The sequence below is a fragment of the Venustampulla echinocandica genome, assembly GCF_003357145.1.
Source record: "Venustampulla echinocandica strain BP 5553 chromosome Unknown scaffold_8, whole genome shotgun sequence".
In the NCBI taxonomy this organism is placed as follows: domain Eukaryota; kingdom Fungi; phylum Ascomycota; class Leotiomycetes; order Helotiales; family Pleuroascaceae; genus Venustampulla; species Venustampulla echinocandica.
In genome coordinates, this window is record NW_022474213.1 from 327,730 (window position 1) to 348,597 (window position 20,868).

The 20,868-nt window shown below is 49.1% G+C and overlaps 7 protein-coding genes across 7 annotated transcripts; 2 read left to right on the forward strand and 5 right to left on the reverse strand.

Moving 5' to 3' along the window:
- Positions 1-234: 234 nt before the first annotated feature.
- On the reverse strand, positions 235-1,143 carry BP5553_08474 (uncharacterized protein; the record flags this gene model as incomplete). The annotated part of the gene is made up of 3 exons (XM_032017097.1): positions 235-491; positions 605-766; positions 1,041-1,143. 3 exons carry the CDS (start codon positions 1,141-1,143, stop codon positions 235-237), a joined length of 522 nt encoding a protein of 173 aa, XP_031866528.1.
- Positions 1,144-2,689: 1,546 nt separating this feature from the next.
- On the reverse strand, positions 2,690-3,361 carry BP5553_08475 (uncharacterized protein; the record flags this gene model as incomplete). The annotated part of the gene is made up of 2 exons (XM_032017098.1): positions 2,690-2,812; positions 2,888-3,361. The coding sequence occupies 2 exons, from the start codon at positions 3,359-3,361 to the stop codon at positions 2,690-2,692; spliced, it is 597 nt and encodes a 198-aa protein (XP_031866529.1).
- A 2,788-nt stretch (positions 3,362-6,149) lies between these two features.
- BP5553_08476 (uncharacterized protein) lies at positions 6,150-6,578 on the reverse strand (the record flags this gene model as incomplete). Its single annotated transcript, XM_032017099.1, has 3 exons — positions 6,150-6,225; positions 6,327-6,450; positions 6,509-6,578. The coding sequence occupies 3 exons, from the start codon at positions 6,576-6,578 to the stop codon at positions 6,150-6,152; spliced, it is 270 nt and encodes an 89-aa protein (XP_031866530.1).
- Positions 6,579-8,735: 2,157 nt separating this feature from the next.
- On the reverse strand, positions 8,736-11,169 carry BP5553_08477 (uncharacterized protein; the record flags this gene model as incomplete). Its single annotated transcript, XM_032017100.1, has 4 exons — positions 8,736-8,864; positions 8,913-9,093; positions 9,144-10,298; positions 10,442-11,169. The coding sequence occupies 4 exons, from the start codon at positions 11,167-11,169 to the stop codon at positions 8,736-8,738; spliced, it is 2,193 nt and encodes a 730-aa protein (XP_031866531.1).
- Positions 11,170-14,100: 2,931 nt separating this feature from the next.
- On the forward strand, positions 14,101-14,999 carry BP5553_08478 (Uncharacterized protein; the record flags this gene model as incomplete). Its single annotated transcript, XM_032017101.1, has 3 exons — positions 14,101-14,190; positions 14,315-14,861; positions 14,935-14,999. 3 exons carry the CDS (start codon positions 14,101-14,103, stop codon positions 14,997-14,999), a joined length of 702 nt encoding a protein of 233 aa, XP_031866532.1.
- Positions 15,000-15,465: 466 nt separating this feature from the next.
- Positions 15,466-17,022, reverse strand: BP5553_08479 (Kelch motif; the record flags this gene model as incomplete). Its single annotated transcript, XM_032017102.1, has 1 exon — positions 15,466-17,022. One exon carries the CDS (start codon positions 17,020-17,022, stop codon positions 15,466-15,468), a length of 1,557 nt encoding a protein of 518 aa, XP_031866533.1.
- A 558-nt stretch (positions 17,023-17,580) lies between these two features.
- Positions 17,581-20,685, forward strand: BP5553_08480 (tRNA-dihydrouridine(47) synthase [NAD(P)(+)]; the record flags this gene model as incomplete). The annotated part of the gene is made up of 4 exons (XM_032017103.1): positions 17,581-17,876; positions 17,965-19,836; positions 20,389-20,461; positions 20,662-20,685. The coding sequence occupies 4 exons, from the start codon at positions 17,581-17,583 to the stop codon at positions 20,683-20,685; spliced, it is 2,265 nt and encodes a 754-aa protein (XP_031866534.1).
- Between the last annotated feature and the right edge of the window lie 183 nt (positions 20,686-20,868).

Below are 20,868 nucleotides of genomic sequence, written 5' to 3' on the forward strand. Positions count from 1 at the left end.
TGCGACTAATATCAGGCCGGAGGCGGTCAATTTTGTGCTCGAGAGTTTCATATCCCTTCCCAGACGGCACCTCCGGACTATTTCGATCATACCACAAATCCTTGCCGGGTGTACCACCAGAGTACTGGCCCCTCTACTTCTCGGGAAAAGGTCCTAGCGTGCTGATCATCCGAGTTATCATCTTGGTGCCTTCACCATAGAGGGCGTCGGTGCCGAGATACAGGTTCGCGAAAATCATGTGTAGCTCCACATGTCGCTCGGAGGGCCTGGGCTAATGTTGTGAAATCTCTCTGGGGCGCAGTACAAAAGCGGAAATTGGATGGTTTTTTCTACGCAATCGACTGCCTCGATCGACTCGCCAAAGTCGCCCAGGGAAACTGATTCTCTGATCATATCCCTAGGAAATTGCATGGACTCAACCAGTTCTCCAAGTCTGCCCTTTACCTCTGTTAGGTGCACCTTTCGTGGTCGGCCAAAGCGTTGGTATTTTTCTGCGGTCGTCAGATTGTCAATGGAATCCATACCCCACAGGACGGCTCCCTTGTTGAGGTCCATCACATTCATCAGCTTCTGTGCATGAGTATATTAGCTTGAAATAACTCACCTCGATGAACAATGCCAGCCTCATGTAGGCCTTTTAGAGCCATGGCCAACTGTTTCGTCGCGGATACCCGATTGGCAACTGGTATTTGCATTTGTCGCTCGTAGGAGTCGTCAAGACTCGGCCCGTGCAATGGAAGAACGAATACCAAGTGACGATTGGTTCCTATACCGGGAAGGTAAACGCAGCTTGGTAGATAATGAGATTGGATATATCTTGCACTTTCCGGATGATCTCGTTTTGAATGCGAAGCTCACCCTCCCTTTCTTGATCCGGCACCATGACTTTAAGGGCCACACAGCCTTGTTCTGCTAGGTGTCGTAGGCCAGCCACACTGTGGAGAACCCTCCCCAACCAAGCTTGTGTTCGACGCGGTATCTGCGATCAAGGAGTTGCCCTGTCCGGATAGGATAATATAAACCTTCGGTATACCGCTCACGGGGTTCAGAATCCTGTTCCACCTCGCACTCATCACCGGAATCCACCAAGTAGCCGTAATCGAAGGTGTCGGTCTCCGTAGTGGGGACGGATTCCATTCCCATGACTGTAGATACGTATCAAGGTTATGAGAACTCGGCCTGTGTCATGTGTGAAGAGGCGGTTTGGTGATGTGCTAGGGATTTGGTTAGTGTGGTGTCACTCAAATAATGAGCAGGTATGTGATGGTATTAAGTCTGACCAGGAGAAGCCTGTCAGGGGAGGAGAATTATACCTATGTACGGGTCAAAGCAGTGCTGAGTAAGCAGCCAGAGGTCACCTGATCTAACAATAGATTCTATTCGTTACTTTAATATATTTCTTATATTTTCAAAACAAAATGAATTGAATAAGCTAGTACTAGTAAATCGCAAGATTAGATAAAAACAGGATTCTTCCCTTTACAAAAATTCTAGGTTATAGCGAGACCTTTTAGGTACAGCGAAAATCCTCGCTTTTAGAATCGCTACCACTAGCGTCGGATATTGCCTAATGTATGAGGGTATAATTTATTCGTGTCCGCTGAGACCTCCGAAGTTTTCCGGTAGAAATCTACCTTGTAAATTGAAATAATGAGTTTTATGTTAACCGAGCAAGCGCAATTGGTCTAGTGGTATGATTCTCGCTTGTAAGTATTCAAATCATTCTTGTCATCTGATACCATTCCTAACATGACTCCAGAGGGTTCACTAAAAAAGCCTGCGAGAGGTCCCAGGTTCGACTCCTGGATTGCGCCATTCTCCCTAAAATATTTTTTTTGAAATTGTTTTTGAAGGCGTTTAATATTAGAACCCCGAAAGCAGATAAACTGGAGTTTTGACGAGGAATATTCGCTGACAAATCATACAAATTTGTATACCAACAGTCATCTAGTTGACCAATTTGCTAAATTGGCCAACCGGGCCTAGCAGAGAGGATAGATACTATTGAAAGACTTGAAGCTGGCAATATATGGCCTCGCAATTTTGACATTTGCTTAGGCATACATTTTGTCTGCATGCCTCGTTGAGCTTAAAGGCGGGTCGATTCGGTACACGGAAATGTTTGCACCAGTCGTTGATAATACACCGGATCAAGCCACTTCTCGAGATGTTTTCTTTGATACTGGAGACGTTGACTCCGAAGCTATTCGTTCGTGGCGCGCAATTCTAGGTCGTGGGCAAGGGTGGCAAGCCGCTGTCTAGAGTTTGAGACTTGGTGGGTGAGAAAGAAGAGTTAGATCTCATTGTTGGGAATGGCTGATCTGGGGAGTTGTGGAATGATGGGTTGGACGAGTTGAGGGGAGGTAGCAACCAAGGCTACGGCTGCCAGTCCGGGTGAGGCCCGAGAGATTCACCGCCACCTGGCGGCTGATTTATACCATTCTCGCAATACAATATCGTCACTTGGTTGAGGAGGATTAGTGTTTTAATGGCATTTATTTCCGTTCCTGTGTTTTGGTATGCTAGCCCCTGCATAATTTCAAAACCTAGTTTGCCCTGCCTTGAATTACCGTGACTTGAATTTGTGATTATAATGCCGAATAATCTGAATGGCCCCACCCAATGTCTCTATCCTGCCGACTCTCCTTCCTGAGAATCCCAGAATCGCACGTCATATCCTCCCGCGGCATTAGCTACATGTTGACTTTGACCAGTTTGCGATATATTCTGAGGCTACGTGATCTGGTTGACGGCTGTCCATATGACTGGCTTGACCCAAGTTGTAATGATCGTGTGCTTGCCCACGGTAATTCTGTACATGAAGTTAGCTGATATAGTATATAGTTTTTAAAGGAACCTACCTACATAATCGTTTGCAAGATCAGACCTTACGAGGGTCGTTGTAATGTAGTGGGGCTGCCCCTCGAGAGCGATCTGCCACGTAAGGTGGATGAGCACTATAGCCATTGCGTTTGTGAAGATCTGCGATAGTAAAGTTCACTCGGTAATCAAGAGCTTTGTCTCTAGTAATTAACGCGTTATTTTTATCTTTGCCCAGCTTAAATCGGAAAATAGGAGGATTATTCTTGGAGATGTCATGCGCTGTTTGCCAGTCATAGTTTTGGTGGTTCACATCGAAGACGATTAACACGCGTTTCCCCCATATCTCCACAGCAAGTAGTTTGATAAGCGGGCTTTCTGTGGCTGCAGATTGGAATATGTCTGTAATCTGCCCTTGGATGAAGGACGCGACTGATTGCTCGTAATCAGGAGCAAAATCTCGGGCAAGTGGATAGAGAAAGACGCGAAACGGCAGTCGATCTCCAAGAGCCTTGGCTGCTGCTTCATCGAAACTTTGCATACTGGTGTTGATCTCTTGAATCCAGCACTCTGTCAGGTTGTTAGTTGTCCGCGCTTTTTGTAGCCTGTGAAATAGGGCGTACTCTGTAACGCTTGCGGATTATTGGTTCCTCTAGTCCGGTGAAGAAAGGTAGGCTAGGTTTTAGGTTATGATGTAGTGGGCAATAAGTAATGACATAGGCTATGGGTTCATTCTCTAGAAAAATAGCATTACATATTTTCTTAAGGCTCCTTTGGTGTGACATAGCTAGAGCCATGACTAGCACGTGACTAGGGACAGACATATATTCACTTCGAAGAGTCGTACTCTCTCTTCTCCTCTCTTAATATCTTTATCCTTATAGTTAAAGTCGAATAAAGATATCCTTTATCTTAGTAACAAGAAGAACCAAAAGAATAACTAGAAGAAAAGAAAATATGCTTTCACTATAAAATCTTTATCTTTGCCTCATACTTTGTGACTTGGAATATATTGTAAAAGTAAAACTGTTTAAGGTGCTAATCTGTAACACTGCTATAGCAAGGATAACTTTGGCTGACTGTCCAAGTAAGGAGGAGAATTGAGTGAAATTATGAGCCAAATTAAATAGATATAAACAGAAACTATCGTGGATCGGTAGTTCGACTTAAATGTATACAAGTTGGAATTGATTGATCTATAGCAGACAATAAAGAACGACTAGAAAGCAACTTGCAACCTACAACGCGGGGTAGTATACGAACTCGTGGGCTGGGATATCCAAGAATTCTCAAAACATCATTAATAAATAAGCAACACAAAAAACGACGAGATATCTCCGAACTGACCGACGGATTGTTCCCCAATCCCACACGAGCTGAACTATGATGTCGCTTCCGCAACCAAAATCTCACTCCCAGCCACTACCGTCACCATCGCATTTGCCCCTGCATTCCTTCCCCCCCCTTTATGTCTCGCTACCGCACATTACCCAAAAGCAGCGTACTGCATATTCTTTAACCACGCCATCTAAACACACTTCCCCTTTTATTAAATCCCACGAACCAGGCTCAGGGGTCAAGATAGCAAGAGGGCCGCGCGGTTAAGCCACAACAGAATCCCGTTCTGGTCGCCCCACCACTACCCAGAGGTCTTGAAACCTGCCCTATGGGTACTGGGTTCGCTTGGCCCAACTGCCTGATAGCTTGGTATTATTATTCGAGTACTTGAACTTCGAATCTTTTCCTTTTTTGTTCTACGGCCGGGTAAAGGACTTGGCCGCTGCGACTTACGCGATCGCCACGGTTGGCGAATATCCCGATCGCCTGAGTCGCCTAAGTTTCCTGAGTAGTCATTGTTGCAATACTTATTCATGTTTTTCATTTCCTAATGCGGTAATTAACGGCCTATATAAGTTGGTAAGCCTGCATCTTTGCCATCTTTTAAGGATTATCATTACCCTGTGGGTTCAGCTACGCCAGGCGCTATGTAACGTGTAGAGATCTAACGGTGGTAAGGCATACGCCTGGGTAAAGAGGTGAAGTGGGTCAACTGTCATGGCAAATGAAACCCAATCGGGCCCTGTTCCCTGTTCCGGACCTGGACATATCAAGATCGAAGTCGATGTACTTGGTACATGTACATAGTGCGGAGTATATATCCTGCTTGAACTCCTTTCCTAAACAGAACTTGATCCCCAGGGTATATCCCCATTATCCTCATAAGCACCGTATGTGCGCTTTGTTTTTCAACTTCCCTCTTCTACCAATGTCTTGGCAATTCTGATGATCAAGTAATCTAGTGAATTGTATTGTCTTCTTGGCAATAAATATCACTGCCTTCCATTCCTGTCAAGAGGGTTGCCCAGTTACTTCGTAGCTAGTGCTTACATGCTATATCTTGGCCGGTGAATTGCACCATAATTGCCATAGAGAATACTCTTGGCCTGTTGAATTATCAAACCTGGTTTTAGGTGTGTTGCAAATGAGAACAAGATAGTTGCCTACCTTCTCAAACCAGCGATGCCATTACCTCTTGGCCGCTGGGCTGAATAGGCATTCAATTGCACTTCTTGGCCTGATGAGCGGCGTGATGTCATGCAAAGCCGCCTCAAGTGCCCTCCGTTCTTCACCTGAGTTGATGGTGGGCGGTGGATGTGTTGGCTCTGCTATGTTTGAGGAGTTAGCAGGGCGGTTGATGTGATTGATTTCTAATGATTAATTGGGGTGGATCAGAATGAAGTAAGTAAATATCACATCAACTTGACACATGCAACCAAAAATTACCATTTAATGTCTCTATATCAAAAATGCATTTCCACCTCTTTTTTAATCGAGTCGAGCACAATGTAAAGCAACCACCATTAATCAAGTCCATCTCCAAGCCGTCCCCTACTCAAATTCCCCATACGTCCAACCTTGCGAGATAAACACTCCCAAAAGCAGCGACATCCCTACACCCAAGAGCTTCACGTGCTCGAAACCCACATGCCTAGAATTCCAGAAGGCGTTCGAAGCGCTAAAATAGTCCTTGTACACCTGCAATGCACTCCTTCCTGGGCATGCCCAGACCACGCCCCAAGCCTAAGGTACATGCACCTAGTTTAAAGCAGCGGTTACTGCTCACGCCCGGCGAGCCTAGCCTGGAGCACTAGGACGCAGCCGACGAACAAGAAAATAATAGGTCTTGGCTTAATATAAGCCAGAAAGCGGCACTTCTTTTTTACAATCTCACGAACGCACTCAGAACCATCGGCATTTACGATATGCCTAAATACAAAACTTTTATATTTCGTTGTTAAAACAGTTCATAAAATCATCAAGTCATTGCCCTACTTCCCTCTCTCCCTCAACTTCTGCTTCGCATGTTGCTTCCCCTGATCCGAAACATTGGGGTTCTTGACAGCACTACATCATGAATTAGATCGTACATTAGCCCTTGTACGAAAACGGATAGACACTAGGAGCGCCAAGGGAAAACAGGAAAACAGGAACCGATGTGAACATACGCCTTATAACCACCTAGCACATGTCCCTCCTCTTTACCCTGTTGCGCGATGTCTTGGCCGTAGTGCGCGTTGCCAAGGTCGTCGATTGCTTGCTTGGAGCGGGACTTGGCGTTGGAGGAGACGTCTTGATTTTGCGGCAGGTTAGAGGATTGGTAATTAATTAAGTTGGAGTGGGAGCGTACGAGGGTTGGACAGTGCGGCTTTGTGGCCGCGCACTTTGTTGGTTGCTTCTTCGGCGGACATTCCTTCCATTATTGCGGTGGGATTCGAGCTGGGTAGTTGATATAGATAGATAGTTGAACGATAATTTGATTTTGCACTTGAGTGAGAGGAAGTAAATGTCAAAAACGCTCTTATATATAATCATACTGATCCATTACGTTCGTCATTCGAATATGACGTTCCTTCTACAGAGCTTATCGTAATATTCTATGCTGTACGCTTCGAAGAGTGAAGAAGAGGCTAGATATAGATATACGGTCGAGATTCATTGACAAGAGAAATGATTCATGGGGTCAGGTGATGTCTGACATGAGGAGTGGCAGAGTAATATGGAAGTTGCTGGTGTGTCCTGGATGATTGATTCTCTAATAGATGAGGAATATGGTACAGTTGTGTAGGCCTGGCTCATTATTGATCTATAAGAGTGTAATAAGCAAAGATGGCCACTACTTTTTGACCTTATTTAGGATATATCAGGTACCTCACTCCTCACCTCTACACTTGCAACCCCCCTCCCTCAAACCCCCCAACCCACTTTAAACCCCATGCAAATTCCGCAAAACCTAGACAGCAATAATATGTGCTACTACATATTCTCCACTCACAACTCATGAACTCACTTACCTCAACACGCCCAAACCAGGACCCTAACACCTCCCGTTCCCCTTCCCGATCTCGCAACCTCACCAATATTCCCAAAAACACGACATCACAGCCCCCGCTGACTCGTTGCCGAAACTCTAATAAATCCCATACATCCGTACTACCACCCCCTTCTTCACCAAGGCAAGCCCAAACCAACGAAGCTTCCCATCCCTTCTACCTCCCTCCCACCTGCCCAACATCCTCCCTCCCATCATAAAACCCATTATTCTCTTAGCCCTCCCAAGCGCCCATCCACTCACCCACCGCCCACCTCCCCCCAACCAATCGCCACCCACCCACCATCATAAAACCCAAAAAGCCACGCCCATACCCAGCTCCCACTCCTCGCACCTCGCACCTGCGGAACACACAAATGCCAGCCCTTCCAGCCCTCCCACGTGGGTTTCCGGGCGCGCGGAGCGGGGCCCGGAGATTTCCGGTACCGGGATAGTGGGAACCGCCGCTGGGATGTGCCGGCTTGTTTTCCTGAGCTATGAGCAGGAGCAGGCACGAGTCAGGATTTATAAAGTGTTCCTCGGGATTCTAAATTAGTGGGCTTGCCTGATTCCGACTTCCGGGCTGAGCTGAGAGTGTAGTAGTGTTTGCCTCGAGTCAGCAAATGGGAACCCGTTTTGCCTCGGTGGGCATGTAGCCTACTTGGGGAAATGGGTGCTTGCTGGTCATTGGGAGCGAGCGGCTCTCAGTTAGGGAAGTAGGGATTTGCAGGAAACTTTGATTGTTTGATTTCATTCCCCACAGTTTTTGCGAACAGATGGCCCCCTGGGACATCTGTCTAAACCTATCTATTATACTTCAACATTAACGACATAGCTATCATCGCTCATGCTGCCAGCCTTTCTATTGCCTTTCTCTGTTGTCTCGCGCATCTCTAATGCTCGGATGAGAGGCGAGATCCATGTTCGCAATGCTCATGTGCACAGCTCAGCTAACCTCCCTGCCTAAAAATAAAAAAGCCAAATACAAGACTTTTGACAATACGTAGATACAAAGAAACGAAAGGGTCAAAAAAACAAAAAAAAATGCAACTCTATGAGCGATCAATAAACTTCTTCTGTCCATTACGCCCATGCTGGAACAACCCCCGAATAGCAAACAAGGAATGCAAAAATTGAGACCAATGCACCGAGACTGGAACAAGAAAATTGTAAAGCATGAGGAGCGAAGAGTAGCAAAAAAGGTTGCGAGCGATACCGCCAGGCGAAATATTGACCGGAGAAAGGAAGTTATCGTTTCCATGTGCAGTCGAGGCCGACCGAGTTTTTATGTGCGTACTCGAGTGGTGTTAGTTTTATGTCGTAAATCGCATCTATCCAATCCAAAGTCTTTTTCGCCAATCAATCTATCCGGGTATAGTCTTTGCTCGTGATGTATTAACTCCGCCCAATGCAATTTTTGTCGAAACATGTGCGCCGATATAAATGATTAAAAGAAGAGAAGCGGAGAGGTCCCAGGATCCACACGTTATATGTGCATGCGGGTAGGCTGTTTGGTGGCCGTTGGTCGAGCAATTGGGGAGTGCTATCACATCATGTTTTCTTCGCCAATGCCGGGCAATCCAGCTACGTTAACTCCCATTGCGCCCAGTCCCGCAGCGGCAATGTGGTTGCTGAGCTTCAGGTCCGGGTTACAAGGAGGCGAATGTTGCTTGTGCTGCGATGCTGTTAGCAGGGTTATCAAGTGATGGAATAGACTGCTTACATATTTAAGACCGTTCAAGTTCTTATATCGCTTGCCGCAAACCTCACACTTGTAAGGCTTCTCCTTCTCCATGCCTAGAGTGCCTGGATATGGTGTTGATGTCTCGGGGTTGACAATCGAGAATGTACCATCACCATTCTCGTGTAATTGTTGGGTCTGGTGACCGTGCGTCTTGTGATATCTAAGCTGGAGTTAGTGGGTGCAGAGTGTTGCGGGGTAATGAATACATACTTGAGGCCGTTTTGATTTTTATAAGCTTTTTCGCAGCCGACGACAGGACATTTGAAGGGTTTGTTCTCCTCGGCCATCATGAGAGCTGCTGCTGCTGCAGGGTTGCCCATTGCGTTCATCGCCATAAGTTGTTGTTGGCGATAAGCTCTGATAAGCTCGCTATTATTTTCGTACTGGTTCTGGCCTTGGCCGAGGTTGAATTGCGCAAACTGCTGCTGAATTGCTCGTTGGTTGCCTAGGCCTCCATTTGGACTGTATAAGCGCTTGGCTGGTTCGTCGATGCAAAGGTCGATTCCTAGATCATTTGCTCCAAACCCGAAGGGGAAGTTCATGCCCGCCATTCTCATGTTCATCGGCATATTGGAGAAGTCATCATCGTCGCCAGCGGGGGTACCCGGAACGGAGGTATCGGGAGAGAACGTCTGCTGCTGAGATAGGGACTGGGTGCTGAGCGTTGGGGTGTTGACAGATGAAACGGTTGGGTTGTTCTGGAAGCCGAATCCCGATGTGGCAGGTGTTGGCGGTTGCGACGTTCGAAGCCCGGAGTGTTGGAGACCGTTCGAATTGAGATTCAGGGTTGGCCGTTGCTGCTGTCCGAAGAGCGAAGGCTGTGTCTGCACCGGTTTCTGATGCTTCTGGACAGGAGTATTGGGTTCCGTACCCATATGGCCTATTGCGTCATCCATCTCCATATCCTCCACCCCATCCATTTCGGAGTCGGCCTGCTGAATATTATTTTGGGTTGGGGTATTTGGCTGTGACTGTTGTTGTTGCCGCATCAGCTGGATTCCACCGACGCTGGGTCCGCCTTGTGGCATCTGCAGGCGTTGTGGTTGTGAGGGCTGTTGGTGCTGGTGCTGCTGTTGCTGAGCCTGTTGCTGAACCGCCGTGGCTGCTTGTGCTGCGATAGCCGCCTTGCTGTTTGGTGTCGAATTCTCTCTTGCCCGGGCTGCTGCAGATGCCGTTCGCAATGACTGCGGCGTTTGCTGGGCGTGGCTCTCCTCGTAATGTTGCAATAGGTCATGCAGCGTCGGCAAGGTCTGGCCACAGCAGGCGAAGTCTTTCATGAAATTGGCCTCGAGTTTAGGTAGGTAAGAGGAAGAATGATATGATGGCGATTGATATGGGAACGGTGAGGTGCCGGCCATGATTATACTGAAGGCCGGGTCAGCCGCATGCCAGTAACGGTGGCGCGGTGGCGCGAGGGTGATGATAGCATCGTGCGCTGACGAGTGCCGGACTCGACATTCCCAGCCGGCACTTTTATACAGCAAGAAAAAAAGTACAGGATCACTTACTCGTCTCGAATCCAACTTCCCACGGAAACCCCTCCCCAGCTCATGCCCTGGACCAGGCTTCCGGCCAGCGACTCTCGCCGCTGCCGGCTCTCGTTCTGTCTATTGGGGTTGTTCATGGTGATGGGCCTGGCCCCGGCGAAGGAGTCCTGCCTGGATTTGCCCATGGCCGAGTCGAAGGCGGTGCCGCTCATGATTGCAGAGGTCCTGGAATCGGTGTCGGGATAATTGGTGGTGGTGGTGGTGGTATTGTTCTTGGTGTTGCCCTGCGATGCGGGGGACGAGGAAGCGTTTCGAGTAGGTGTGGCGATGTCGATGGGAGAGGTCACCGGCATGTTCAGGCGAAGGGCGCGGTGGTGGGTGTCGTTACTGTCAGGCGTGAGAGGCTGATCAAGGGAGGCGGACGAGGACGAGGAGGAAGAGGCAGAGGACGGGGGCGGCGGAAGGGAGTGTGATGAAGGTGAAGGTGAGTATGAATGTGAGGATGAAGATGCGTGGATGGAGCCAAATAAAGTACGAGTGGTAGTGGTACTACTCTGGGTGCTGGTGGTCTTGGTCTTGGTACTGGCGGGCGACCAGTCGCAAGCCAGAGGTGCGGCGTTAGCAGCGGCCGAGGGAAGAGTGGGAGCGAGTGCGAGCGCGGGCGTGGGCGTGGGCGGCTTGGGAGTGGTAGCAGCACCAGCACCAACAGCACCAGCACCCGGAGACAGCCAATCGAAGAGGCCCTTCATCACGGTTGCTTTTTGCAAGGAAGCCCGAGTAATGGGAAGGCAGGTTAGGTCAACTAATAGTAATAGTAATAATGACAATAATATAATATAATATCAAAGTCAATAGGCACGAGGTAGATATAGTTATGTGCCTAGGTAGGTAGGTAGGTAGGTAGGTAGGTAGGTAAGTAGGTAGGCAGAGTATGGATGGAGATATGTAGATAGATAAATCAGAGACACTTCAAGAGGCACTGACTGACTGCTATTGCACATCGACTCTGAAGGACGGTTTACGGGGGGGAGACAGCAGGGTTTTTAACTTGAATTACTCCCCTCTCCTCCTGTCACTGGCCTACTAGCTGGCCAGTAGTGATCGCCGGCGGTGAGCGGCGGCCTGGTGCACTGGGGGGAGTCGGGGGCGACCACGCTGCTGCCACTTCGTACTTGAGGGGGAGGGGAGAACTGTGAGTTAAGAGGCAGCTCATAAGGTGCTTCGCAGACGAGGCTCAGTGCTAATTATGACTCCCCACGCTCTATGCCTGGCGCAAGGTAAGGGAGTTATGTAATGATAGCGCGGTAGCACAACAGCTAAGGATCCCCCAGGGCCCAAGGACAAGAATAATCACCGTCCTCGTACCAAGATTCATCGGGGAGCGGTGAGTCGGCAGGTATCACCTATAGGTATTAGGCACATATCACCGAAATGTGCTGCCATGCGATCGAACCCTTAATCAAAGAGGGAGGCCGTGCTTTTCCAAGGTCCGGCTGCTTCTTGCATTTGCATTTGCCTCTGCAGTTGCATCTGCAGTTGCATTGTGCCGTGCTGTAATCTGGAATAATCTAGACGCAGCGAAAGACGACTCCTTGCACTTGCGTGTATGTATGTACTTGCGTATACTTGCCATAAGGTGTTCTGGCCCCAAGTCAAATCAAGTCAAATCAAGTTCAAGGCAGGCCAGGCCAGGCCAACTCCTTCAAGTTCATGTCCCAGCTGTTAAACACTTAAGTGCCCGCAGCCCGCTAAGGGAACATCCCAACGTCCCAACGTCCACACTGGCACACTGGCACATCCGAACATCCTAACATCCCTAACCTCCCTAACATCCCTAACATCCTCACATCCTAACCCACGTCCGCAACCGCGCGCCCATCCCAGTCCCATGTCGAGGGAAACCAGCCAAGAGGTCAAGAGCTCAATAATACTCCAATTATAATCCTAACCATCGTAACAAATAAATAAATAAGAGTGCATAATAAACTACGGTGGTTCGGGCCCCACCACCAGCAGTTGCAACCTGCGCTGCTGCTCTGCTCTGCGCTGTGTCGGGACTCGGTTCCAGCGGGTCGGCTGCTGGCTCACTGGCTAAAGCTGGCAAAGCTGCTGCTAGTAAATAAACACCAGACTACTCAAGAAACAAGAAAAGACATGGCTCTGTAGACTTCTCTGGACTCTCTCGACTCTCTCGACTCTCTAGACTCTCTGCTGGAGTATATATGGTCGCACTAGCACGCAGAGAGACGTAGTTCGCATATCCCGGCGGTTTGGCGCGAGACTAATTAGGGCGTAGTGGAGGCCCGACGGCACACTTATTACAAGAGAGCACGAGATGCTCCAACAGTAGTACAGCCGTCTACCGGTGCCGCTGCTACTGGACTTGTAGAAGAGAAAGGTCCCCGACGGTCCCTCCACTCTCCGCTCTCCGCTCTCCGCTCTCCACTCTCCACTCTCTCCGCCGTTTGCAGCCTGCAGCCTGCAGTCTGATATCGCCCCTTCTTTACTCCGAAGGGAAGCTATACAAATCCCCAACGTATATGTACAATTTCCCGGCGTATATTTCGTATGTCTGTCTGTTCATCTCCAAGCACCTGGCGTCGTCATCACCATCTTCACATGCCCGCCATCTACCCCCCCCAGAGCCACGGTAGAGCCACCGCTTACAGCTCTAGAGCCACGACCAGCTCCGATTGCGTCCCCGATAGAACTACATAAGGTACCCAGGTACAGTACTCGTACATCCAGTACATCCATTACCGCAAGTCAGTCAAGTCAGTCCATCAGCCAGTCTCGTCATGCAAAACAAAAGGCCGGTACTTTCGTAATGGCATTTCCAAGCACGCAGGAAATATGTCGCTCTCCCTCTGTCCTTCCTCGGCCTTCGGTAACCACTTTATTTATGACTGGCTTATATCGCCAAGTCCTGCTGTCACGCATCGCGACCCGATCGTAGCTCGTAGCCAGGAGACCGCCGCCTTCCTAATCATCACGACAGCGAAAAGGAATAGGAGCCGGGGCTGAAGCTGAAGCAGAGAGGAACAAACCGGAAGGGCCTCGTAGGAAAGGCATCGGGAAGCATAGCCATCATCGTGCAGATACATGATAACTAATAATAATAAATCCTCGCAACGGACGACCATCATCAAGCATAAATCATTTCGTCACGCGCCGCTCATTCGGCGAACAGCGGGAGATACTTCGGTATCCTGCGCCCTGTGGCTGGCCCTTTCCTGACTAATCAACACACCCAGCGAATCAGCAGCCCCCAAAATGATGTCAGGACTCAGCGGAGACTAGAACCAGTTTAGACGTAACATACGAGTCTCGAGCATTTCCACGGAAGCGGGATCTGTGTATTTGGTATTTATTCCCTTAGGGGTCGTCCGCCACTGCAAAATTCTGAAGAGCCTCCATAACATTTATATTTTGCCTCTTTGTTCATCCATCTTCTCGAAAACAAAAAACAGCATCTACGGAAAATTGTCGATACCCTCCTCCGAAATCCCCGTACTTACTTAACTGCGTGTGACGAGATCCCTGACCCGCCGGTTTTGCCGCAGTTTTTAATATAAATTTCCCCAGAGCCGGAGATCTTCCCGACTACCACAACCACCAAAAATCCAAAAACTCCTTCAATCCTCCCACAACAAAACAAATAACACCTCACATACCTTACAATGAAGATCCTTAGCAAGGAGGAAGAGCAAGCCCATTACAATACCGCCGTCAAGGGCGGTATTAATGGTGGTCTCCTCGGTCTCGCAATCGTACGTTTATTTCCCCCGCCCCATCCCCCACTATACGTTTATACGCCATCCCCTCAAAACTGCAAATTCTAAGGGGAGAAAAAAAGAAAAAAGGGAATAACAAGCTAATGATAATGAACTCCAGGGCGGAGCTGCAGTCTTCGGCGGCCAACGCCGCTACCAACTCATCAAGAACCTCACTATCCCCATGAAAGCCTTCCTCGTCACCTCCACCGGAACCTTCGTGGCCATCATCAACGCAGACCGCGCCTCGCGAGGCTACGAATTCAACCGCGAGCCCCAACGGCTATACAAGGACCGCGCAGCCATAGAACTAGAGCTGCTGCACGCAAACGAGAGCACATCCACCAAGATCAAGAACTGGGGCCGCGAGAACAGATACCCGATCGTCACCGCGTCATGGATTGCCAGTATGATCATCGCGTTTGCGATCGTAGGCCGGAATCCGCATCTACCCAAGGCGCAGAAATTGGTGCAGGCGAGAGTTTACGCGCAGGGCTTGACGCTCGCGGTGTTGGTTGCGACGGCGGCGCTGGAGGCGGGGGATGCGGCGAAGGGGAAGGGGAGGTGGGAGACGGTTATGATTGTTGACCCTGATGACCCGGAGCATAAGCATATGATTGAGAAGAAGATCCATCATGAGGCTTATCAGGGTGAGGATCTATGGCGTGGTATGTTCCCCTTTTCTCCCATTATTATCAATTGTGGAAAGTTGTAGACGGGTTGCTAACTTATGGTGAATAGATATGGTCGAGGCCGAAGAGCGCAAGATAGCAGAACGCAAGAAGGAAGCTCAAGCCACTCGTTAATATACAATTGCGCTAGCTACGAACGAACGGGACCGGAAATAAAGTTAATTGAAAGAAAGCATCATAAGGAGGCATGGCGGATTTTACCTCAGCACAAATGGCGTTGTTGTATCTGTATAACAGAAAGTGTACTAGGGGGTATTGGGAAACGGCGTTATCTGTGCTTACCACAACGACGAAACGGGAAGCAAAGCATCGAAATCTCCTAAACTGTAAATAGAAAATCATTCATGGTTGTCACAAATCCTTGAGAGCCCATTCATTTATAATGCAGAATCTCTTCACTTCTCAGTTTAAAATCTGCTTGCTTCTATGCAAAAAATATCCTCTCTCATATATGGTGGTCGTAAAATCATAAACTCCTCCCCTCCTTATTCGCGGGGAAAAAGGCATATGCCTTTTTCAGATAAATAACAAGAAAAAAGTCCCCCCCGTCCCTTTAAAAATTCCAATGAATAAATATCCCTTAAACGTCAATACGGAAATGGCTGATCTGGCTGTAATAAGCATGGACAGCTAATTCGAGCACTTGCACGTCGCCAAACACTTCCCCGCCGTCGAATCCTCCAACCACCACAAGTCGGCTGTCGTGTAGTACCGTGCCGTGATATCCCCGCGGCCTTGGTGGCTCGCCGTAGATCTTGCGCTTATCCCACACCATCGTGACGAGGTTTAGTAGCAGGACCTCGTTGGAATATTCGACGCCGTCGTGGCCGCCTATAACGAAGAGGTACGATCCGACGATTGTGGCTGTATGCGAGAGCCGGGGGTAGGACAGCGGGATATGGACGTGCGAGAATTGCAGCGTCTCTACATCAAAGACCCATACATCCCTAAAACACTCCCCGCCGTCCGAGCCGCCGAATATAATAAGCTTGCTCCCGACCATGTTTGCCGTGTGGTATCCTCGTGCCTTCGGCTTCGTTTTGTCCTCCATCACAGCCGATGACGGTGCTGATATCAGTTTCCACGACATCTTATTCGTGTCTGCGACGTCCAGCCTCCACACATCGTTCAGAGCACGGACTCCATCGCCTCCGCCAAATATATATATTCCATTCCGGTATAGACACGCCGTATGTGCCCTCCGTTTGCTGGGCTGTCGATCTCCGCCAATCTTCGGCTTGCTCCATCGGAAATTCACCGTATCGAGAACGTAGACATCGTTGTAATATGCAGGTCCATCGCCGCCTCCAAAGACAATTAGTTTCTTGCCCACCGCCGTGCAGGTCATCGCTCGCAACGGTACAGGTATATCTCCGCAGACGTGCGGACAGGAGAGGTAAAATGCATCGGCGTCCAAAACGTATAACTCGTTGAAACAACTCCGCGAATCACAGCCTCCAAATATATATATGTTCGAACCTATTAACGTAGTCGTATGTGCTCGTAGGGAGGTGTGGGGGGCTCCTGATACGGGGGCTCGAGACCAGTACATGCCGCTTGCAGGTGCAGGCTGCACGTCTGGCGCTGTCCTCGGGTCCGCGAGAGGCGGAAAGGATCTGTGTACCCCTCGCGGAGGGCGCTGGGCTGGAGGGCCATTTCGAACTGGAGTTGGTGATGGAGTGCCTTCCTGCGGTTTCGATGCGATTGCGGATGTCGATCGGAGATTTAGGGGTCTGGTGAGAGCGGGACTAGCAGCAGCATTGGAGGCCGCTGCAGAAGGTGTGCTTGAGATTGGCGGAGAGAGTGGGTTGTCTTGTCTTGGTACATTTCTTGCAGGTCCTGGAGTAGTTGGTGATTTCACTGATTTAGGGGATTCCAACTGGCTGTCTTTCTGCGACAGAGATTGGGAGCGCTGCCGTAGGGCTAGATCGGAGGCTTTCTTCCGCCGGTCTTGACTCTTCGTCGAAAGATGTCCTGGTGTATGGCTTCTCGTCGGAGCCTGTCGTGGGAGTTCTGCGTCCTCTGGAATGTCGGGCGCTCTCATGTCGGAGGGAGATAGCTGAATGATCTTCTGCGAGCGCACGAGCTTGCCAGTCTTGATGGACTGGCGCCTCTCTGACTTGGAGGAATCAGCCATTGTGCTTGGGCCTTCGGAGTCTCGAGCTAGAACTGGAGGTGAAGGTCGTGCTTCGCATTGTCTGCTGGAAAGGAGAGAAGGTGGCTGGTATTGAATAGAGGTATCATTAGTAAGAGTGAGTGTTGCATGAGGATGCTCAACTGCCCCTGTAGTGTTGGTTTCAAGCGATCGGCGGGGCCTGGATCACGGCAGTCAGGACTCATAACCCATCTCACTCGTGTCGCGACAATATTGGGGATTTATTGCAGCCCAATCTAGGACAAATTCTAACGATAACGATAACCAGCTATTAGTCTGTTTGAAACAAATGATATATCATATGTCGTACTATATGCGGGGAGTAGCACTGCAAAAAGAAAGGGGCAGCCTATGGGGTTAGCTTGCTTAGTGGTCGTGACCCCGAGGACGCTAAGATAAGCGATAAGATCCATTCTCCCTGTGAAAAAGTTTGAGGGGCAAGAGGGGAGCTCAGTATCTACACCTGCGAAGTATATCCACCTCGGAATTCCACCAACGTCTCTCACCCACGAATTTGCCATTAAGGCCAATTCTACCAGAATGGGCGAGCAGGTTCAGGACCAGGTTAAACCTGTAGAATCTGTCAAGAGACCGGCAGAAGTCGAGCTATCACAAGAAGCTGTCACAACAACAGCACAACCAGTTTCGGCGGTCACAACTGCCACCCAAGGCGAAAAGCGGGAAAGCAATGGCGCGATAGGCAATGATGCCCAGGTAGCTCCTGAAGTTTCGGGAGAACCTGCCGCAAAACGGGTGAAGCTCGACGAACCTGAGACGGCCGTCCCTAAGACCGATTCGCGGGACAAGGTAAAAGGAATAGCATTGGTGAAAGCTGAGTGAGTGCCCTTTTCTCGTACTTATTTTCACTATTTGCTCTACAAACCTGCCAATTGGCGTTATCCCCTTACTGACTAACCCTGCTAGATATCTCATCGACACATACAGGCGCGGCCCGGCGAAACCAGCTACAGATACAATTATCGACGACGATGCTGCAGAGGCAAGACTTCCAACCGATTCACGGGATAAATCAGGCGGTGGTAAAAAGAAGAAGAAAGAAAAGGGCCAGAACAAAAATCGTGAATTCGGATCCTGGTACGACAGTATCAGATTATGCAATACACTAGCCAACAGCCCTGAATTTTCGCCGAAGGAGTGCAGATTTGGGGACAAATGCTCCTGCACACATGACCTGAGGAAATATCTTAAAGAGGGAAAGAGGGAAGACTTGACCACCTTCAATGGAAAATGCCCGGTGTGGGAAGTCAATGGCAAGTGTCACGCTGGATGGAAATGCCGATTCGTATCAAGTCACTCCAAAGAAATTGAGAGAGAAGACGGCCGGAAAGAATTGGTCCTGGTTGAGAGGGACGATGTGGCACCTGGGAATCAGGACGACAACGAAAACCGCGTAGGGGTCGTCAATATTGTTTCAACAGAGGCGAAAGTGGACCTGTCAAGAAAAAGAACGAAGACGGAAAAGGCAGATAAATACTGTGATTGGCTGGAGAAGGAGACAAAAGAATTGGAAAAGATCTACCAAGCAAAAAAGGAAGAGATAGAGGAGCAACGAGAACAACACAGGGCTAGTTATACAGAGGCTCCTTTTCTCGCGTCGGAGAAACGGAGGATATACTTCGGTCCGGAGACGCCAGTCCTCGCTCCGTTGACAACACAAGGAAACCTACCCTTTCGACGAATGTGCGTGGAGCTTGGAGCACAATTGACTTATTCCGAGATGGCGATGACGATCCCCTTGATTCAAGGCCAGAAATCCGAATGGGCGTTGATGAAAGCCCACGAGAGTGAGATTACACCGCCGAAGTACACGCCTACCTCTATCGTCCAAGGTTATGATAACTCCAAGGACCTGAAGTTTGGCACGCAGGTCTCAGCTGCTAAGCCATGGCAAGCACTCAAGGCAGCAGAAGTTCTGAGCAACATGTTACCGCATCTCCGAGTCATCGACTTGAACTGTGGATGCCCAATTGAATTGGTCTATCGATCAGGTGCAGGCTCTTCGTTACTTGACGCTCCATCAAAATTGGAGAAAATGATCCGTGGGATGAGTGCCGTCTCTGGAGAAATACCAATCACCGCAAAAATCCGGATGGGAACGAAAGATAACAAACCCACTGCGCAGAAAACAATCGAACGTCTTGCCTTTGGCGGCTACGAATCGCGGGAGAGGCTTGGTGCTCCCGGCTGTGCTGCAATTACGCTTCACGGCAGAAGTAGACAGCAGCGGTATACAAAGAGTGCCGATTGGACATATATCGCAGAGTGCGCAGCCTTGGTCAAATCGTACAATAGAAAGAAAGACGAATTAGCTGACACCGTACGGGAACCCGATGCGCGCACGCTCCCAAATTCCCCAGACGGCAAGCTATACTTCATTGGTAATGGAGATTGCTACTCTCACGTTCAATATCTTGACCACGTGCAGAACGGAGGAGTTGACACCGTCATGCTTGCTCGTGGAGCTCTCATTAAACCCTGGCTATTCGAGGAGATTGAAAAAGGGCAATACCTCGACAAGTCAGCCTCGGAACGCCTTGGGTATGTCGAGAAGTTCGTCCGCTACGGACTCGAAGCATGGGGCTCGGATGAAGTAGGAGTCGGGCAAACGCGGAGGTTCCTCCTCGAGTGGCTAAGCTTTGCTCATCGATATGTTCCCATTGGGCTCCTGGAGCATTTGCCACCAAATCTGCAAGACAGGCCGCCTGCGTATAGGGGCAGGAATGATCTAGAGACTATGCTGGCGAGCGATAATTATCTGGACTGGATCAAGATCAGGTATGTGCTAATAGCCTACGTATTGAGGGTATATGCTAACAACCGTGTAGTGAAATGTTCCTTGGGCCTTCCCACAAAGACTTCAAATTCCAGCCAAAGCATAAGTCAAACAGCTATGATATTGAAGGGGAGGGATAATATCTATAATTACGTTATTTCTAGACTAGAAGGGATCTAGCGATTCAAGTGGTCATTATACAGCTCTAAACATCATCGTCCTAGCACCCTTTAGACCCCATGCACAAAGCGTCATGCCACCTCGCTCATACGTAGCCATGCTCTTCCCGCATCATCCCCTTGGCTTCCTTCATTCCTGCCGTTTTCTTGGCTTTTCTTCAATTCGTACCTGAAACTTAGACGCTAACTTCTTACTCTATTTCTCTCTAAACCTCTCCTTCGAGTCAGCGCAAATCCCAAACGCAGTCATTTTTCTTCGTAATCGAACTTCTTCTCATAAGCCAATCTAGTTGCTCTTGAGACCCAAATTCCTGAGGCGTTTTCATGTCATTCGGGTCCGTTTCCAGATTTATCATGCTACCACTATGCTTGCAGTTCTCTCACTGCTGAAAGCTGTCGTAAATTCAGTGGCGATCCTTTCCTAGAAGGCCTCGTTCTTTCCCTCCTCGTTAGAGGCTTTCTGGGTTACACTGTTAGCCAGGCTCCATGCTCCTCAGTCCACCTGGTCTGAGAGACTTGATTTTCAGGGTGGTATTTCTTGATATGGTACCCATGTTTTTTTCCCCGTGAAGTAGTGCGTTTTCGTATCTTTTCGTTGTTTGATAGCTTTGGTGGTGGTAATAATGTCGTGCTTGATGACGAGGATAGTCTTGTCGAGTACTTGTCGAGTAATTGTTTCTATACGAGCAATGAGGATCAAGTTGGTGAGGCCGTTTCTGAGAATGACTTGGCTTGAGCCGCTTATGAGGCTGTGTTATGCTGAAAGTTTAGGCGCATGTGCATACGAAAAGGAACGAGATGATTGGATGAGTTTCACAAAGATGAGGAAGGGTTGCATATTTCAGCGCCTAAAAG